This window comes from Carlito syrichta, unplaced genomic scaffold (genome assembly GCF_000164805.1).
Source record: "Carlito syrichta isolate Samal-C Ts95f unplaced genomic scaffold, Tarsius_syrichta-2.0.1 Scaffold311753, whole genome shotgun sequence".
Lineage (NCBI taxonomy): Eukaryota > Metazoa > Chordata > Mammalia > Primates > Tarsiidae > Carlito > Carlito syrichta.
Genome location: NW_007255849.1, coordinates 80715 through 102223, shown reverse-complemented (window position 1 = coordinate 102223; position 21509 = coordinate 80715). Strand labels below are relative to the sequence as shown.

General features: G+C 44.7%; 1 protein-coding gene across 1 annotated transcript in view; it reads left to right on the top strand.

Annotated features, from left to right (window-relative positions):
* LOC103271539 (ras-related protein Rab-3B) overlaps window positions 1-9873 on the top strand; it is a 27398-nt gene extending 17525 nt beyond the window's left edge. The window contains exons 4-5 of the mRNA XM_021718042.1: window positions 5500-5687; window positions 9426-9873. Of these exons, the coding sequence (XP_021573717.1) occupies window positions 5500-5687 (188 nt within the window). The 3' untranslated portion in view covers window positions 9426-9873. The remainder of the gene's footprint in view (window positions 1-5499; window positions 5688-9425) is intronic.
* The last annotated feature ends 11636 nt before the right edge of the window (window positions 9874-21509 follow it).

The window sequence follows — 21509 nt, the reverse complement described above, 5'->3', positions numbered from 1 at the left end:
AGCCTTCCAAGTAGCTGGAACTACAGGTGTGCACTACCATGCCCGGCTAATTTTTGATTTATTGTAGAGATGAGGTCTCGCCAAGTTGCCCAGGCAGGACTCGAACCCGTGGGCTCAGGCAATCCACTCACCTTGGCCTCCCAAAGGCGTGGGATTACAGGCTAAGCCACCGAGCCCGGCTCATGCAAAGGCTCTTAATGCTTCTGTTGGTACTTGGATCACATCACTTCTGGCCACATCTGTTGGCCAAAGCAAGACACATGATCAAACTTGATGTTAATAGAGCGGGGAGATATAATCTTCCCACCAGGGGGTGCTGCAAGCCAAAGGCAATGGCGGGCTGTAAAATCTCTTGCAGGAAGGGCAGCGAATAATCTGCCAGTCTCTACGCACACAGTGGATCCTGGGGACACAGAGGTAAATGGGTTCCTTGCCCTCTAGATGCTCATTGAATAGGGAAACAAAATCATGAACGGATCATTTCAGTTGTCTTTGGCTAGATGGCTGCTGCAGTCCTTAGCCTGTTTGCTGTCATGCTTCACCCTTTTCCTGCTATGTCTCCTGCAGCCCTTTCTGGGAAGGTGACCTTTGCAGGCTGTGTTTTCCAGGCTCCTGTGACAGTGGCTTCTGGCTGGGTTTAACCAAGGGAAGACACTGGCAGGTGACTGGAGTTGGGAAAAAGGGAGCGATCTAGGTATTTTCCCACATCTTGACTGGCTTCTCCAGTGGAGGTTACTTTTTCTTCTCTAACTCTTGCTCCCATGTTTCTAGCTTCCTGGCGCTCGATGCTGTTGATAGTTTCTGGGTTTCCTCACTATTCTGTTTAGCTTTTTAGTTCTTCTCTCACCTATATAATCAAGTCCCTTTGTTTTTTGTTTTGTTTTGTTTTTTCACTGAGTTGGAGTCTTACTCTGTCACCTAGGCTGGAGTGCAGTGGCATGCTCACTCATGGCCACCCCAGCATTAACATGCTGGACTCAGGTGCTCCTTCCGCCTCAGCCTTCCAAGTTGCTGGAATGACAGGCACGAGCTACCATGCCTGGCTAATTTTTTTTATTTATTGTAGAGATGAAGTCTCACCAAGTTGCTCAGGCTGTTCTTGAACCCGTGAGCTCAGGCAATCCCCTCACCTCGGCCTCCCAAAGTGCTGGGATTATAGGCTTGAGCCACTGTGCCTGACCAAGTTCCTCTGTTTTAAATGATGAGAATAGTTCCCAGTTTTCTGACTGGAACTTGACTGAGACAATCATGCAAAGTGCCTAGGAGGATTACAGAGGAGAGATACACCGTATGTTCTGAGTGGTGCCAATGTGGTGGGGAAGAGAAAGGAAAGACTCCACAGGTGAGTAATGAAGATGTTTGGGCGTAGGAGCTAGAGATTAAAAACATGAGCAAAGGCACACAATGACAAAGTGTTGATGTTTCTGGAACATAGTGTGAGGAAGATAAAGCTGGGAAAGTAGCCAGAGGCCACGCCATGCATTGCCTTGGGTGATAAGCCAGTGAGATTGAATATTGAATTAATCAGATCTCTTTCGATTACAGTGACATAAATCCAATCAAAATAGCTCAAGTTATAAGGGCAGTGCATAGCTGAAGGAAAATGGGAGAGAAGGTCACTGGAGATGAGATGGTCAAGTAATTAAATAGTCCAAGGTGTTGGATGAATTGTCCACATGACAGTTTCTGAGAGTGAGAGCAAGCCTGTGTAGAAAGGAAGACTGTGAATCCCTTGCCAAAATCATCAGTGACCAGAAGAGTGTGAGCTACAGATTGATAAATGATAGAGATGAGGAGGTGTCAGAAAGGATAGAGAAGGGATTTGAACATAATGATGGAGCAGGAATGTCCTGGAGCAGTACTGGGATGAGGAGAGGTGAGTTTAGCTGGTTGCAAGTTTCTGAATACAATTCTGAGGTCAAATTCAGAAACAGGTAGTGTGGACACAGTGGAGGGTCTGTAACAACTGCCTTTGGACTGGAAAGGTATACATGTTCATCTGGAGGGTTTGGGGAACATCTCAGATTCAGTTAAGAATTGAGCCTTAATTATTAAAAGAGCAAAAATCTCATTGTTCTGAAGCCAATTAGAAGAAGCAAAGGACTGGGGGCTATTCTGCTTAATTGGTTGTCATCTTCCTGACCTCACTAAGATTCCCAGCTCCTGAGAATCCTTATTAATGAACCTGAGGGAAAGGTTACCTTTCAGGAATCTGACAGTAATTGGGTGGGAGAGCATTTGGGGTTGTTCTACTGAGCAAAAGAGACCCTTGACTTGCTAGACCCATGAGCTGGTAACTTGAATTGGAGTTCTCACACTTTGGGTACCTTTGTGACGACAGTAAAGATATCTCCTTGGCATGACATAAGAGCTCTCCATGTCTGGCCTGCCACTGACTCATCTCTCACCAATTTGGGTTTTCTGCTCTGAGGATAACAAGCTGCTGTGGTCCTTCTGGCATCTTCCAAGGCTGTGTTTTGCCCGCTTATCTGTGTGCATGCTGTTTTCCCTGCCTACTCTGCTACACATGCCTGTGCTCACACATACATTCACAGTCACATGTCTTTGTCCAGCTGATATCTGCTTAGGCATCAGCTTCTCCAAAAACCTTCCCTGGCCCCCATGCTTGGATAGGTGCCTCCTCTGTGCCTTGACAATCCTCTGACTTCCCTCTGTCCCAACACTTACCACTCTGTGCTAGTGTCCATATGTCTATCTTTCACACTAGACTAGGAACTTCTCAAAGGTAGGTACTGTGTCTGATTCACCTCAGTGTCCCTGGTGCCAATCACAGGGTCTGCCATGCTTGTTGAGCTGAGCTTTCATGACTCCTATTGTCCACATTCCCTCAACCACACCCTCCATGCTTATTCCCACCTCCTTCATTCAACTATTCATTCTACCAGTGTCACTAAGCTCCTAGTCCCCCAGCTGGAGCTGGGGCTCAGATGAATGACCTAGTCCCTGCTTTGGGAGCTCCCTGTCAAATGGACTTCTGCCATGCAGGTTAAAAAATGCTGTGGCAGAAGGAAGCACAGAGGAGAATGAAGAGACCATGTCTACGCTGAGTCCTGAAGAGTGAGAGGTTAGGTGAAGAGTTTTGCCCAGTTCTGACTTTAAAGGTTCACATCCTCACTAACTTCAGAAAGTTTCCTTCCTCTCTCCTCTCCTGCCACTCTCTCCCTTCCTTGCATTCCTGCATGACCTCTGGTTTGCTCTACCTGGATTAGAATGTTACAGTTTATTGTCACCATCCCAGCTAAGAGTAAGACAAGGAGGCATGAGGGATAGAGCCCTGGCCCATCACTGAATCTCGATTTTCCTGTCTGCAAATGACAAGTGATAACTTTTGTCTTGCCTCACTCCCCTAACAAGCTTGTTTTAAAATTGTTTTTATGAGCTGTTCCTGTGAACTGCAGGTGTGAGAAGTAGGTACTCTTATTAGTGTGTCTTCTTCACAACCAGATTTGATCCCCCTGTATCCCTAATGCTCAACACAAGAACTGGCACAAGGTCCGGCCGGGCTTGGTGGCTCAAGCCTATAATCCCAGCACTTTGGGAGACTGAGGCAGCCTGGGCAACTTGTCCCGTCTCTACAATATATAAAAAAATTAGCCAGGTATGGTAGCTCGCGCCTATAGTTTCGGCTACTTAGAAGGCTGAGGCGGATGGATCCCCGGAGCCTAGCAGGTCGACGCTGGGGTGGCTGTGAGCGTGCCACTATACTCCAATCTGGGCGACAGAGACTCTGACTTTAAAAAAAAGAGAGAGAACTGGCACAAGGTCAATGTTCAGGATGGACCAAGAACATATGGGAAAGAGAATTGCCATGTATTTCACATGGCAGTCTCCTCACATAATTTTGTGCATAGAATTCTCATTTCCCCCCTATGAAATAGATAATAGTCACTCCATTCTGTGTATGAGGAAACAGAGACTGAAAACAATTATTTAACTTGCCCAAGATCACACAGCTAGTAACTGACAGAAACTATATTCAAATCCAGGCTGACTCCCAAGTCTCTTCCCAATGCCCATCTGCACAATGTCATGTGTCCTCCCCTTAGTGCCTATTTCTCAGAAGGGATTTGTGCCCTTGGCCTTGACCTGTGTCCTCACCTTCATCCAAATGAATGGCTAAAATCTATTTACTTCTTTACTTGTGTTCCTCTTTTCTTTTTTTTTTTTTTGGAGTTGGAGTCTCACTCTGTTGCACAGACTGGAGTGTAGTGGCCGCTCCCGGCCACCGCAGCCTCGACCTGCTGGGCTCCGGTGATCCTTCCGCCTCAGCCTTCCGAGTAGCCGGAATTATAGGCATGCGCTACCACGCCCAGCTGATTTTTTGATTTATTGTAGAGATGAGGTCTTGCTGCCCAGGCGGGTCTCAAACCCGCGGGCTCAGGCAATCCACTCACCTCAGCCTCCCAAAGGTGCGGGATTACAGGCTGAGCCACTGAGCCCGGCTGTGTTCCTCTTTTCTAAGCAAGCAATACACTCCCTCCATCTCCCCAAATGCTGCTGCTTGCAGTATGGCAGTCAAAGGAGCCAATTTTTGTGATAATCATTAAGGAAAAACTCTATGCTACAGAGTCTCTGAAGCCTGGGTTTCCATGACCAGCAGCTGCTTCCTTCCTCATCACACATACAGGCACTTCTGTAGCTTGCCTTTCTCAGGTCTGGAAATGGGACCGCAGGAGAGGCTGTCAACCGGAGGTGGGCTGGCAGGGGCTGTGAGTGCCTCAAGCTGGGGTTTCAGGCCTCCCCGGGCAGTGGAATAACAGGGAGAAGGAAATTGATGCCCTCCTTTGTGGGAGAAGATGATAAAAGAGGGAGAAAGAGATGAAGAGGAGGTGGGAGGAGCAAGATAAAAGAAGAGGAGCAGAAAGAAATTGTCATGATCGCAAGAAACTCTAGTACAGCAATTTATCCATCACCACACTCACTCCTCCCAACTGCTCTATGTAGGAAGAAATTGCTATTCTTATTTGACAAACAAGGTGTCGGAATCAGAGAGGTTGAGATTTTGAATCTGAGTGACTTGCCCAGACTCAGACTCAGAAGTCAGATAAAAGCAAAGGGGGGCAAAGAGGAGGAATGAGGGGCAGAGCTGCTTATGGCTTTGAAGATAGCCAAACCCAGGTCTAAACCCAATTTCCACTAATACAACCACGTGACGTGTGAGCTGTGTAAAATCTTGGAGCCAGCATGTTCTCATTTGCAAGTTGGAGATGATGATATTTACCCAACAGGCTGTCATGTAGACTAAAGAAGATGATATTTATAAAGCTCCTAGAATAGTTTAGGGATCGCAACGAGAAAGTTAAAGTGTTCCGCCCTGTGCCAAGTCCTTAAAGCTACATCCTTTATCCATGGTGTTAGGCCTCCTTGCTTCACATCTGAGTACTGGCCGTATTCATTCAGAGTGCTTGGGCTGGTGGTACGGAAGGGTTTCAGCTGAAGGGATGGGAAAAATCTTATCTGTCTCTCTTCTCTCCCCAGGGTTTGATTTCTTTGAAGCCAGTGCCAAGGAGAACATCAGTGTGAGGCAGGCCTTCGAGCGCCTGGTAGATGCCATTTGTGACAAGATGTCTGATTCACTGGACACGGACCCCTCCATGCTGGGTGCTTCCAAGAACACACGTCTCTCGGACACCCCGCCCCTGCTGCAGCAGAACTGCTCATGCTAGGCAAGGCCCGCCCTCCTAACTTCCCCTCATTGTGGCCCCACACCCACTCTGCTTCTTCTTGTTACACACTGTCCACTCCCAGCCCCGAGCAAGATGAATTGCTACTGTCCTTTGCCGGCCCCTGAGGTTCTCTGCAGATGGCCCCAATAATACACACTCAGCGCTAGAGTAAAGCACAGGTCGTTACATGGGTGGAGATTCACTTTACAAAAGAAGACTCTCTTTCACTACAGGGACTTGAAAAGTGACTCTCTTTTCTGCCTTTAAAATGAGAGTTCCTCCATTTACCCAAATCTGACATACACTTTTATGGGGTTGGTCAACTGCGTAAAGTGAGGGTCACCTGCACAGCTAATCCTATTAAGACCTCCCAAAACGTAACATGCTTGTTTCGGATCAGACTCCCTGTGGCGCTTTCTTTCACAGCAAGTCAAGCTTGGGCTCTCAAAGCTCCGTGCCTGTTGCCACAGATGCCCACAAGGACTGGGCAGTTGCTGTGGTGACAGGCAGAGCTAATCTTCAGAGAGCTCAGACTCTCTAATGATGCCGAAGGAGAAAAGGCTGAGTCAGAAACACACTTAAAAGAAAAAGATTATTCCCCTGCAAAATGTCAAAGGTTCCTGTTATATGAAAGAGCAAGCAAGTGAGCACAAGAAAGACAAAGAGAAACATAGGCAAGATAAAGAAACAGATCATGAGTTTCTGATTATGCTGCTTTCCAGATGGTTCTTTACTGCGAACTTGTTGAAATTAGTCATTGGTTAAAAGACTCCTAGAATCTAAAAATGTTAGAGTTGGTGAGATCCCCACCCAACTCTGTCTAGTCTGACTAGTCACTCCTAACCTTTCTATCTCTGACAAGTGACTATCAGACCTCACAACCAAATCTCTTTTAAAGCCCACCTTCTAGGTGCTTTAGGGACAGGAGCTCAGTGTGTTTTCCATCTTTGGCCAGCTCTCAAAGTCAGATGTTTTTCCTTGCTTCAAGCTGAAATCTGCTTTCTGGAAATTCTTTCTCTTCCCACCCCATTTGTACCAGCTCTGTTGTCAGAGATCTCGCGGTCTCTGCCCCCTCTGCTCTGTGACACGCTTAGATGATTTAATAACAGGATTTAATACCCCTAGGACACGCCCTTTCTCTAGGTCATATACCTCTATAAATTTCGTTTGCCATTCTTCATACTGCCTCTTTCCTCCAACCTGTTTCTCAATGTCTCCTGAGCAGTCTAACCAGAGAGTGTGATTCAAAACAGAATGAATCTACGGGGGCATGGCACTAAAAAAAATGGGGAACTGAACTCAGAGGTCCCAATCCCAACCTCATTCCCCTGAGAGTGAAACCTTAGTTTCTACCAAAGAGCAGATGAAAAACCACTTTTGGTAGAAACTCCTTAATTAAACACTTAAAGGAAAAAAAAGGAACTTTGAGACCAGAATGGATTAGCTCATGATTCTAGCTTGCTTGGCCACAGCCACATATTTGGGTTTTAGCTGAAATAATGACATGAAACTGGCAATGAATCTGGAAAACTTTTCTTCTAAACCCATGACCTGAATCCTCAGCCTCTCCCTGCACTAGCATGGCACCTCAGAAGTTGGGAGGTGGGCAGGGAGTATCTCCCCAGTTTTCTTTTTTCTTTTTTTAAATTTCTCCCCAGTTTTCTCTCCATTGCAAATGCAACTCATTGTTCCGAGAAAGTACATGAACTAGCACAGGTCCAATGACAAAATAAAAGTTTCTTCCAGAGTCAGCTCTATGGAGATATTGCTTTCTTTGATGCAATGCAGAGAACAGAGCTTTGGACTTGGAATCAGGAGACCTAGACTCCGCCATTAAATCAAGTGTGACTCTGGAGCAATTACTTCCCTTCTCTGAATCTTGATTTCACTCTTATAAAATGAGGGAGTTTATTTGGATGATCTCTAAGGTCCCTTTTGGCACTAATAACTCTGGGACTTTTTTTCACCTTCACCACTTCAGCTGATCCACCAAATGAATCCAAGAAATCAGGATTCACATCCCAATGTTATTTGAGTGAACACTGGTGTCATGCTTACTCTGTACTAGAGTACAAGTGCTTGTTCCAAGCACTTGACATGTATTAACTCACTTGCCTTCCTGACATCTTTGTGAAAGAGGCACTCTACTCAACCTCATTTAAAGATAAGGAAATGAAGGAACAAAAAGTTTCTAGTTTGCCTAAGATCACATAATGAGTAAATGGTAGAACTGGAGTTCAAACCCAGGCAGTAGGCTCCAAAGTCTGTACTCTTAGCCACATTTTATATTGCATTTTTATAGATAAACTATGATCCAGAGAGATTAAGAGACTTCGATCACATAGCTAGCAAGTATGCTTTTTTTTTCCCTCACAGCTTTTACTTATCAGCAACTCCAAAGGAGTCAATCAAACTTACCACAGTGCAAGAGAGTTAACAGAGCCTATTATGAATAAGACATCATTCACTATAACATATCATTAATCCATAGTTATAACAAGACAAAGGTATGAGCCAATGCCAAACCACCTGCCCAAAATGGCCAAGGTAACTCCATTGTTTTGGCTTTGTCCTTTCATCAGGAAGGTCACCTTCTGGAAGGCCCAAAAACCTTAGGATATTTTGGGGATCTCAAGAAGAGAATAAATTCACTCAAATATATAGGTGCTAGCAAGTGTTAAAGCCATAGTAGGTTTCAATTCCAGTGTTATCAGATTCCAAGTCCACTGGAGAAAAGACATGTCTCTAATCTGTTAACAAATTGCTCAGCTACTCACACTAATATGAAATGATGGGTGGCTAATTCTGAGGGAAGGAGAGTCAGTCTCTGAGGTAACCAGGTCCCATGGGCCTGAGCAAAAAATGTGCAGTGCTCCTCTGACCCAAGTGCTGTCTTTCCCTGTATTTGCCTCTGGCAGGCAACATGTTTCAGACTCCCAAGCAGTGCTTTGAGCAGCCTCCGTGCTCCAGCAATGGGGCATCTTAGGGGAGTGACTTGACAACATTTTCTGACCATAGAAGAGATAGTCCTTTCACGGGGCAGTGGTTCTGTATATGCTTTTTACACTGTAAAGATGCAAACATGCAAAAGATCAACCTGTGAGATACAATATTATTAAATAATACATTTTTTTTTGAGTTGGATTCTCACTCTGTCGCCCAGACTGGAGTGCAGTGGCCGCTCCCGGCCACCGCAGCCTCGACCTGCTGGGCTCCGGCGATCCTTCCGCCTCAGCCTTCCAAGTAGCCGGAATTACAGGCATGCACTACCACGCCCGGCTGGGTTTTTTGATTTATTGTAGAGATGAGGTCTTGCCAAGTTGCCCAGGCGGGTCTCGAACCCGCGGGCTCAGGCAATCCACTCACCTCAGTCTCCCAAAGGCACGGGATTACAGGCTGAGCCACCGAGCCCGGCTAAATAATACATATTTTTTAAGGCTTGAAACTCTTATATGAAGTAGGAAAAATTCAAAGTTATTTATTCAACTAATGAATATCTATTATGTGCCAGAATGCAATTAGTGGCAAATTAGACATGGATCATTATTATTTTTTCCAGGCACACTCATCTATCCCAGTACTAGGATTTCAGACTGAGGATCTCATGATCCCTGGGTATTTTAGTACATATATCCAATAATAGTTTATCTCCAAATAAATATCCAGGCAAAGATTGAATCATTCTCTTTCTTTTCTTTTTTTGAATCATTTTTCTTTAAAACTGTCAAATTCTTTAAGACTCAGGAGCCAGCTCAAGGGAACAAGCATCTTCACAACAGATGGAATCAAGAGTTAAATATTATAGTACTAAACTCTTCTACTGGGCAACAGAAAACCAGACCTGCTTGTTACATGGCAATTCCCCAGCCCTGCTCTGTGACCTCATTTCTGCTGAGTGGAAGACAACAGCTTCCAGCCAATTGCAGCATAATGTTCATCAATCACAGTAATAGCACTATTAGCTACCAAGGTTCAAGCTGCGTAATATGTGTTAGTGGCAACTTGTTCTGGATTTCATCTTCCTAAAACAATCCAAATAGAAGAAGATAAACTAAAAAAAAAAAAAGCCTCTTGCCTTCTAAAAAGGCAAAAGTAGGCCAAAAGTGCAATACAGTATTGTAGTTATTTACAGAATGTGTTTCAAATGCATGTGTATCTGTAAATACAAAGTGATTCGTGACTTTTATTGTCTCGTCAGTCTGTAGCTTTATTAACTTCTAGGACCACAATGGGGTAGAGTGTATTGAATGGTCACAGACTCGCTGAATATTAGATCTAGAAGGGGGCTTCGAGAGGATCCTCCATCTTCTATCAGACTTCTATTTTGCAGAAGGCAGGGTAGAGGTCCAGGGAGTGGGAGGAAATCTAATCCCTCTGAGAGTGCATTAATGATAGAGCCAGGGCTAGATCTTGGATTGCCTTTAAGAAGACATTCATCTGTTTGAGAATCTACTATGTCCCTAGCATTATTAAGTAGTGGATAAAGATAGATGAAAACAACTGATCCCTGCCCGAAAGGTCCCGTAATGCAGTGGAGGTGCTGTTTCTAAAATATTATTATCCCAATTTGGCAGGCAAGGAAAAGTAGTTCTGGAAGCATTAACATGCCCAAGCCACCTTCTGATATCATTTGAATCCACCTTTGTCTGACTCATGCTCTTTCAGATTTTTTTATTCAGATTGCCTTAGATGATGGTAGTAACAGATGCCTATGGATTCCCAGAGTTCATTAACTAACCTCAGTTGGGCCACTGGTTTCACAATTGCTTTGTAACTGAAGCTTTACAACATCCATAGAATGATATTAGCATCCTGCAGACCTGACTCTCCCACTCGTGTCACCTGTTCCTACCTGTCTCAAAGCTCCTTGCTTGGATAGCAAGTTTCTGGAGTGTCTTGAGGAATGTCTGTTTGACTTTGTTTGCCAACAGTTTGGGGGAAGGAGAAGGAATTGCAACAACCAGTGTCCTGGGGTCTCACAAAATTCAGATTCCCTATCCCAAGCCTACACCCAATTGCCTGTCATAGCTGGAGAGTCAAGTGGTAACCTGTGGCCAGAAATACATGCAAAAGACAAGCCCATGAGCTACATATACTATTAAGTGATATTTTCTGATTCCTTATATGAAGTAGGAAAAAATTCAAATGTATTTATTCAACAAATGAATATCTAGTATGTGCCAGGATATAATTGGTGGCAAATTAGCCACAGTTCTTGCCTTCATGAAACATATAGCTTTATGGTTTAGTGTAGACATTATCAAATTGTCACCCAAATATAATTACAAAGTACTCTGACAGAAAGGCACACATAGTGACCACTTGTATACCTAATCCTGAATTGTACCCACATCTTTAAAATAAAAAAAAATTGTCCGGGTGTGGTGACTCAAGCCTGTAATCCCAGCACTTTAGGAAGCTGAGGTGAGGGGATTTCCTGAGCCCACGATTTCAAGAACAGCCTGGGTAACTTGGCAAGATCTCGTCTCTACAATAAATCAAGAAATTAGCTGGGCGTGGTAGTGCACGCCTATAGTTCCGGCTACTTGGAAGGTTGAGGCAATAGGATCACCTGAGTCCAGCAGGTTGATGCTGGGGTGGCCGTAAGCATGCCACTGTACTCCAGCCTGGGTGACAGAGTGAGACTCTAACTCACAAATAAATAAATAAAAAAGAAAGAAAGGCACATGATGGTTTGAGAACACATAACTGGGAAACCTGAATCACCTTTGAGGAACTGTTTCAGGGGCTCTAGGAAGACTCTACTGCCTCCAAATGCTTCCACTGTCCACTGGCCATTGCTTTACATTCACCTTTCAGCACAAACCTTCTATGGTGGATCAAATACCAGTCTCCCAGCCAGGCTCGGTGGCTCAGCCGATAATCCCAGCACTTGAGGCTGAGGTGAGTGGATTTCCTGAGCCACGGATTTGAGGCCAGCTGGGGCAACTTGGCGAGACCTTGTCTCTACGATAAGTAAAAAATTAGCCAGGGTGGTAGCACACGCCTGTGGTTCAGGCTTCTTGGGAAGCTGAGGTGGAAAGATAGACAGAGCCTCGCAAGTCGATGCTGGGCTGGCTGTGAGTGTGCCACTGCACTTCAACCTGGGCAATGGAGTGAGACTCTAACTAAAAAACAAACAAACAAAAAAACAGTCTCCCAAGAAGAGTAAGAGTGGGAGAAAGAATATTTGTACCTGTGAAACATTTTTACACTGCCTAATTAAGAGTTACTTGTTGATTTCTGAAGGACATAACAAACCACTCTAAAACTTAGTGGCCTGAAACAACAATTATTTATGATTTCTTGAGATTCTGTGGGTTGAGTGGGTGGTTCTTTTGGCTAAGGCTGGATGACCTAAGAGAGCTACATTCACTAGCTGGGGTCCCAGCTGAGACAACTAGGGCTATGGAGGCCTCTCTCCACATAATGTTGTTCTGCAGAAGTCTGCCAAGATTTGTTCATATGGTGGCAGAAGGTTTTCCAGCTGCAAGAGAGGGCAAGTTTGAATGCAGAAGCACTTTATAAGCCTCCATTTGCATCATTTACTAATATCCCACTGGTTAACACAAGTCAAGTGACCAACCCAAATTTTAAAAGGTGGAAAAATAGATACCATCTCTTGATGGAAGGAGCAATGAAATATTGTGGCCATTTTTCATCTACCACAAGAAGCACCCTAAGTCATCTGCAACTAAGTCTGGTAAATTTTCTGGGTCTTAAAACGTGGCTTTGAAGACACCCCCAAAGAGAATTGTCAAAATGGTTTAGAGCAGGGAAGTTTCATAATTTATTTAGTTGTCCAAAGGGTCTACTTTGGAGGAATCAATATACATCTAAATGAAGAAGTGTTGATGCGTGTTAAACACTCCATTTGGTTACTTCTTAGCTATCCCTGAGGGATGAATCTGGTTTGTCATTCCACAAGATTTACTGTAGATAATGGTTGTAATTCCTACCTGAAGTTCCTGCCAGAAGCCCAGCAGAAGGATTCAATATGTGCAGAAAAGATGGATCAAAGAACAGTTGGGCCTTCTGCTCTAGCCATACTCTCTTCTTGGAGGCATTACCTAGTCCCAAGGTTTTAGATGCTAAGTCTTTAGTAATGACATGTATACCTAAGTGCCTACAGGACATTTCAATATCTCAGACTTAACGTGTCCAAATTGAAACTCTTGATTCTGCCTCAAACTTGTTTCAACCCCAGTCTTCAAAGAAACCTAGATGTCATTCTTAACTTCTTGATTTTTCTTTTTTTCTTAGTCTCCACATCTGATCCAGCAGCAAGTCCTTTGGTTCCACTTCTAAATATATCTCAGATCTGCCGACCTTTCTCTATTTCCATTGCCATGACCTTGGTCCAAGCCACCATTGTTTCTTCCGTAGAGAACTACCAAAGTTCCTAACCAGTTTCCTGACTCACAAAATGGCTACGCTACAGTCCATTGTCCACATGGCAGCAATCTTTTAAATATACAAATGAATGAACAGCTCAGTAACACTGAGATTTACTCCAATACCACATATAAAAATAATCCAGAGGCTATCACTTCTCCTCCCATTTCTTCTGGAAATAGCAATCTCTTCTTTTGTAATACTATTACCGTCTCACCCAAACCAGGTGATTTTAGTGAAGTCTCTCAGTAGAGGGAGCATGTGATCAAGCAGGGTCAATCAGAATCTTTCCCTAAGATTTTTTCCTTAAAAATTGGATCTAAGGCCGCACTTAGTGGCTCAGCCCATAATCCCAGCACTTTGGAAGACCGAGGTGCGTGGACTGCCTGAGCCTGCGGGTTCGAGACCAACCCAGGCAACTTGGCAAGACCTCGTCTCTACAATAAATAAAAAATGAGCCAGGCACGGTAGCATGTGGCTGTAGTTCCGGCTATTTGGAGGGTTGAGGTGGAAGGATCACCAGAGCCCAGCAGATTGACACCGGGGTGGCTGTGACTGTGCCACTGCACTCCAGCCTGGGCGACAGAGTGAGACACCAACTCGATAAATAAATGAATAAGACCCATTTTCTTTCCTTTTGAGTATACATGGACTAAAACTGTGATGGCCTATCCTCAACCCATGTGTAAATTCTGGTTATAGGAAGAAGAGGAAACAGGGCCATAATGCAGAGAGAAGCAAAGACATAAGGTGAGAAAGAGTGTGGCCTATGGTTTTCTGGACCCTGATTCTGGCTTCTGGAGGCTTGGCCGATCTCCTCTTCCTTGATTCTGTTAGCTCAGTATGCCTTCCTAATTAAAGTCTCATTTAGCTTTGCTCATTGGAGCTAGGTTCTTATCACTTGAAACCAAAAATACATCGTCTCCTCTTTGGTTCTTAGTTTTCTCCTTAAGACATCTTTCAAAACAACTCCAAAATACAGAAATTCTAATTTTTAAAAACTGGGTCTTTCAGAAAATCCCACTGATGTGGACTTTCTGATCAAGACAGAAAAGAAGCCTAATTTCCTCTCCATTCTCTCTTGGCTGCATGAGGAAGAGGGATTTCTCAAGAAGCAATTCTCTATGTACACTGATGACAACACAGAATCAGCACAAAGGCTCCTATAAGTAGGCATCACTGGTCCACACGGAATCTGGCTTCAGAGGTTAGAGAAAACAGCTAACAGACTGCCACTCCTTTCTCCACATCTGTTCCTATTTCTCAGCCATCTCAGTGACATTGACCATCTGGTAAGTCCACTACTGATGGACTGAGTTGTGGAGTATATGCTTTTGTCTACTTCTATCATTTTAAAGTGGTCAAATAGCAAATATCCAAATAGGAAATCTCTGGGAGACTTGAATAAAAGACTTTTATTTGCTTAGTCTTTTATTCATGTCATAGAAATGCTAATGAGGAGAGCAAAGTAAATCATCGAGTCCCTGAGGAGTATAATTAGGATTCCCGCCTCCCTTCAGAATCTAAGGCATCTCTTCCCATGGTTAACAGTGGAATGGAAAAAAGCTAATAGGCTGTGCAGCATTGGTTAAGTCCCTCTCTATCTCTGGACTTCAGGAGCTTGGAGCAGATGGTTTCTACAGCCCCTGTTGATGCTAATGCCCTGCGATTCTGTGCCTGTTTTCTGTAAGAGCTGCAAGTGGCAAACAGAATTTTGGCAGGAATCCTTTCATTATTAAAACTTCCTTTCTTTTCGGGTACAATGAAAACTGCCAATGCTGTGCAACCCACTCATCACTCGGCCGGGCTTATGGCTCTGGTTTCTGAGGCTGCCAGAGAGCATCTTAGCAATTAAGTGTACCTGGATGGTCCATCCCTGACTGCCCCAGACTGGAGGTTCCTAAGGAGTAACAAGAGAAAGAGAGAAACAAGAATCTCTGAGACTTGTTGAGACCAGAGCACAATCCTGCGTGTTTGAGAAGAGATACCAGGCAGCCAGGTTTAAGTGCCAGAAATGCACTCCAATTCGAGGAGGACCTAATTTATCAAGCTCTCAGCATATGCCAGACTGAGCTGGGCAAGATCTTTCTGAGGACAAACTCTGCCGTGCAGCTGGAAGCCTGGCAACTGAAGGACTGAGAGATTGCACGTGGTAAACTATCTTTAAATCCCTCTAAACATCAGACCACAGGATGAGATTTAAGAAGGTAGCAAGGCAGAGTAGTCAAGCACATAGGGTTTATAGACAGATAGATTTGGGCTTAATTCTTGGGTCTTCATCACTGTTAGTTTGTGACTTTGGACAGATTCATCTTGGAACCTCAGCTACTTTGTATGTAAATGGAAAAATAATACCCACCCTAAGAGGCAATTGAAAGGATTAAATGGGAGAATGGGTGAAAAGCCCTTAGAGCAGTGCATGGTACACACAGTAGGTACTGATGTGCGGTGTTGACTGTCATGCTACACAAAGTCATCCCAAGCAGGCAGAGTCGGGGAAGCAAATCTAATCCAGGATTTTTGTAAGAGGACTGAGAACCAGAAACTGAAGAGAGCCAGTGTGAACACTGCAAGCAAAAAGAGCAAGAGAAGGGGGTTGTACATAAGAGACAGATCCTGGACTTATAAAGTGGATCAGGGTAGAAGTATCCAGTCAGGACCAAGGAAGGAGAGTCCAGAAAAATGGCCAAGAACAGCTCGATAGCATGACCTCTTTGGACTGGCTTAAAGTAGGGACTGCCACCAGTCACCTGACAGAGTGGCGCCACATGCACTTCCTCCTTCCCCTAGAGAGTGACCTCCAGGAGTGAGCAATGAACCCCATATGAGAGTTTAGAGTATTCTGGGGCCCTTGTTAGAAATGCTCTACAATACTAAGAAAACCAGGATTCCAGAGACCTGGGCTTGAGTTCTGACTTTACAACATACTAATTGTGTGATCTTAAACAAACATTTTCATCTATAAAATGAGATTGCTAGTCTTACCTACTTCACAAAAATAGTTATGAAAGTCAAACAAAAGTGTGTTTTAGGAAGGAAAATATTATGGACATGGAATATAAGATGGGGCCATTGTGAGGATGAGGGATAGGTGGCATTCATCTCAGAATTAAGTCGAACACACTCCTCCTGGAGTCATTTCTAAGTATCCTCTCCTCCCTCCACTTCCCTCCCCCCACCCACCCCCTAATACACATTCCTGTCCCAGGAACCTAACTTCACCTAGAAATATCAGGGCCAACATGCCTTACACCCAGAGGTTTGGTTGGCTTCAGAAAAACTTCTGAAGGCTACAAGCAGCCAAGAAGAATCAGCCACTGCCAGCTGGGATTGGATGAACAGAGCAGTGAGCTGTGATGGGGTTAGGACCCAGAAGGAGCAGACGGGAGAGTTCACAACTAAAATCATTAATCATGTTTGGCGCTTTGCAGTTCCCAAAGCACTTTCTCATCCAAGCCCTGATGATCTTTGATACACCCCTGCGATACAAGATGGGTTTTATTATTCCCAGTACTCAGATGAGGAAAACCGAGGCCTGAATCAGTGAAGCAACCTACCCAAGACCACATAGAGAAGGCAGTGAGTCTCACACCAGGTAGGGTCTGCCCCCAGGAGCGAGCAGTCCTAATCCTGAGCTTTGCCTCTCTGGGGGTGGTGGAGAGGAACAAACAGGAGGAGGTCAACTGAAGAGAAACCTAAGCCTCATTCATGTCCACCCCTGGCTTCCTCTCGGCTTGTGGGAGAAAAGGAAGGGGAGGAACACATTCCCTTCGCCACCCCCCACCCTCAATCCTCCCAGTGAAATTAAACTCTGCAGCAGGTTGAACAGCAGAGACTTTCTTCTTATCAACTGCTGGGAGCAGTTGGATCTCTGAGCCGCACACAGAGAGATGTCACCTTACCCAGTTTGTGCACTATCTTCAATTCCTCCAACTGCTCTATTTATTCAACCAGAGAACAGGCTGGTCTCATGCCAGTCTAGGAAATGTACCATAACAGGGTGAGCTGAATTCCTGAGGAGGAGCAATTAGCAAAATTGGGCCGTCCCTCTATAAGACTGAGCAGAGAGAGGAATAATAGCTCACATATCTACCCATCGGGTTCTAGTTAAGCAGATGTTTTCATGCTTTTTTAGTCTTCCTGTGTCCCGTATGCTGACATCTCTTCTCTGTGGCATGGGAAATATGGATTGTCATGTGGTGTTATCAGTTTGTGCAAATATAAAGAGATGTATGGATATAGAGGCATAGACTTGTACATAGTAACGAAAGGGAAGATCTCATTTGCAAAGATCTGTGGTATCTCCTTGTTCTGTGTTGGTCTGTTTTGTTGATACAAACTGAATTTTCCTAGTGCATCTCCTATCCTTATTCTAGTGGCAGTGATGGTGTATGCATTAAAGTGCATCTGAATCATTTATGGAGTGACTCTTTCCTGGGTTCATGCTAAGGATTTGGGAAGGAGGCTCCTGCCTTTGGAGATCTTAGAAAGGAATTGGGAAAACAGGTGCAGCACCAATGCAACAGAAGGCAAAATACAATGCAGTGGTTCATGATGGATTCAGAAAAGGAGGGGATCGGGGTGGACTATAGCAGTCAGGGAAGGCTTCATGGTGGCAGAAGGACTGGCACTGCAAGAGGTCGGGGGGAGCCAACTAGGTGCACTTCTAGAGACCTGCTAAACTGTGGCTCTGTGCCGGGTGATGTAGTGGATGCAGTGAATACCAAGGAGCAGCATATGCCTGTCAGCAACTTCGCTCACTATGAACTCCCAGCAGAAGGGGTTGGACAGCACGTGGGAATGGCGGCTGAGCTGGAAAGTGGTGAACCCACGGGAAAATGAAACCAAATGCAGACAGAGCAGGCAGCCCCAGGAAGGGGTAAAACCCATTCCCTATCCCCAACTCCTCACTCCCCCAAAAGTACAACAAATCTAGGTAGGCAGCAGATTCAGTCCAATTCTGCACCCATCCCCACTGGGTTGTGGCGAGGGAAACTTTTCCTTTAGCCTAGTTAATTAACGCCTACTTGTCTGCCAGGACTCATTAATGGAGACCCTGGTGGGTCAAGGAGAACGCAGAGCTTTGGACATTCAGAGAACTCAGAGATAATGGAAGTGTCAGAGATTGCATTTAGTCAGGATTCTTTTGACTATAAGGAACATAAACCCATTTTTAACAGTCACAAGGGGAAAAAAGGGGGTTGTGGTGGGAGGGGAATTTGTTAGCTCATGTTTCTGTAAAGTTCAGGGCTGTATCTAGCTTCAAGCAAAGCCAGAATCTGGTGATTCAATTATATTATCAGAATTCTCTGTCTCTTAGCTTCACTCTCCTCAGGCCACTGCAAGCTTATTCTACCAATATAGCCATCTGGACCGAGAGAATGCCTCTGCTTCAATAGTTCTGGCAAGAGTCCTGGATCATGTATAGAATAGTTTAAGATCAATTATTATGCCAGGGAATGAGGTGTTCTGATTGGCCAAGCCTGGATCTTGTGCCAGTCTTGGGAGTTGGGCAGTGGAGTCAATCCCACCCAAAAGAGATGTACTGCAAATGGGAGAGGGGCAGTTGCTCAAAAGGAAAATTAGGGTCCTGTTTCCAGAACAGAAGGTAGTAGATGTTGGCCAGGTAAAAATACCAGCTATTCACAGGAGACACAGAATCAGATCATTCCATAATAGATATCCAAAAACTGGACCAAGGAGAACAAAATGGCTTGTACCCCCAGGATATGGGTATGGAAGAAACGAGATGTGTAGGGATGGAGGGAGGCTAGCTGAGTGCAGAACAGTCAAAGGTCAGTACATGTGACTGAATAGGCTTGAATCCTGTTGAGGGGACCAGAGAGGAGCTGAGTGGGGGTTGAAATCCAAGCTAGGTGCCAAATGCAAAGCTTTGTGTCCTGATATAGAACTGCCCCCACTAGGAGAAAAGGTTCTTTGACATAGTTCACATAAAAAAGCTATCTGAGCCGGGCTCGGTGGCTCAGCCTGTAATCCCACGCCTTTGGGAGGCTGAGGTGAGTGAATTGCCTGAGCCTGCAGGTTCGAGACCCTCCTGGGCAGGCGAGACCTCATCTCTACAATAAAAAAAAATAAATAAAATAAATCAGCCAGGCGTGGTAGCGCATGCGTGTAACTCCAGCTACTCGGAAGGCTGAGGCAGAAGGATCGCCAGAGCCCAGCAGGTCGAGGCTGTGGTGGCCGGGAGCAGCCACTGCACTCCAGTCTGGGCAACAGAGTGAGACTCCAACTCAAAAAAAACAAAAACAAAAAACAAAAAAAAACCACTATCTGCTCACTAAGCCATGTGCAGAAGGGCAGCATCCATCCAGAGGAGACATCTGTCTCCAATTTGCACAAGATGCTATGGTGAGTTGCATTGTATCACCCCAAAAAGATATGTTTAAGCCCAAACCCCTGGTACCTCTGAATGTGACCATATTATGTGGAAATAGTCTTTGCAGATGTAATCAAGTTACTGGAATACAGTAGGCCCTAAATCTAATGACTGGTATCTTTCGAAAAGAAAGGAGAGGGAGATCCAGACTGGGAGACACAGAGAGGCACAGGGAAGAGAGCTATGTGACAGAGACAGAGATTGGAGTATCACAGCTACGAGCCAAGAAATTCAAAGAATCACTGGCATCCACCAGAAGTGAGAAGATAGGCATAGAACAGATGCTCCCTCATAGCCTCCAGATGAAGCCAACCCTGTCAGCACCTTGATTTTGGACTTCCAACTCCAGAACTGTAAGAGATAAAGTCTGTTGTTTTAAGCCACCCACTTTGAGGTACTTTCTGACAGCACCCCTAGGAAATGAGTCCAGGTGCTAAATGGGCTAGTAGCAGTACTGAGAGTAAGTTTCCTCCCTACCCCAATGTCCTAGTGGAAGATATAAAAATCCAAGATCCTCTGGAGATCACAGCAGAAGTAGCTGGGCCTCCTCATGGATACTACTGCCTAAGAATATCCTGGAAGTGCCTGTTTCCTCCACCCTCACTCAAAAAGTAAAGAGCATTTTTGGCCGGGCATGATGGCTCATGCCTGTAATCCCAGCATTTTAGGAGGTAGAGGTGAGAGGATCACCTGAGCCCAGGGGTTGGAAACCAACCTGGGCAACTTGGTGAGACCTCATCTCTACAGTAAATTAAAAAATTAGCTGGATGTGCTGGCATGCGCCTGTAATTCCAGCTACTTGGAAGGCTGAAGTGGAATGATCACCTGAGCCCATCAGGTTGAGGCTGTGGTGGTCATGAGCATGCCACTGCATTCCAGCCTCACAGAGTGAGACTCTGACTCAAAAACAAAACAATGACAAAAACAGAAAGTAAAGAGTATTTTCAAACTATAGTAGTTCACAGAGTGAGGGCTACCAATAAAATGAAGGGTAGCCTCTTGCTGGCTGGAATAGGACACACTTTAGATCATGGCCTCTGCATATGCTGATTTTTGTTTTCCTCTGTCTCCCAAGCTTAGCTTGGCACCACCCCTGGGAAACCACAGCCCCTTTCGCTTTCCTTTGCCACAGAACATACTGTACCATAACTGTAATTTTCTGGTTATCTGTGGAGTAAATTGTCCAATGATGCAGGATGCATTATCTGTGAAGTAAACCAAGTAAGCAGTAGGCAAATGTACATAAGGATCTGAGGACCTACTTGAACAAAGGAAATGGCACTCCAGTGGTTTCGCCCACAAGATTCAGAGCTACTGAAGTGTGTTGAGTTAAACCAAGGCGATTCTAAACACAGGTGAGTAGCAGTCCTCAAGCGTCCCTCGAATGTCCTTTCCTTTAGAGAAGTATACTCTTACTCTATCACATCGCCTCATGTTATTTTCTTCATTGCATTCATTATCATAAATTATTTTGTTTCGTGGGAGTTTAATGATAACAGAGACTTGGCCTGTTTTGTTCATACTGTACCCTCAGAACCTTGGACATGTCACCTAACCTCTGTTTTACTAAAACCTCTGTTACAAAACCTCTCATTTATAAAATGTACCAACCTCATAGGGTGATTGTGAGGATTAAATGAGTTAATGTAAGAGCTGAGATCATTGACTGGCACATAGCTGACAATCAATTCTAGCTAACATTTATACTGTTCTTACTAGGTTCCAGGCACTATTCTAAGCCCTTTACTTATACATCAATTTAATCCTCACGACGTTATGAGATAGGTTTTATTATTATTCTCTGGAGACAGGTATTACTATTATCCCCATTTTATGGTGAGGAAACAAAAAGAATAGTAAATTTGCCTAAAGTCATAGAGTTAGTAAATATAGAGCTGGCATAGAAATCCCAGAGACCCTGTCCTTTTTTTTTTTGGGTTGGAGTCTCACTCTGTCACCCAGACTGGAGAGCAGTGGCTGCTCCTGGCCACCGCAGCCTCAACCTGCTGGGCTCCAGCGATCCTTCCACC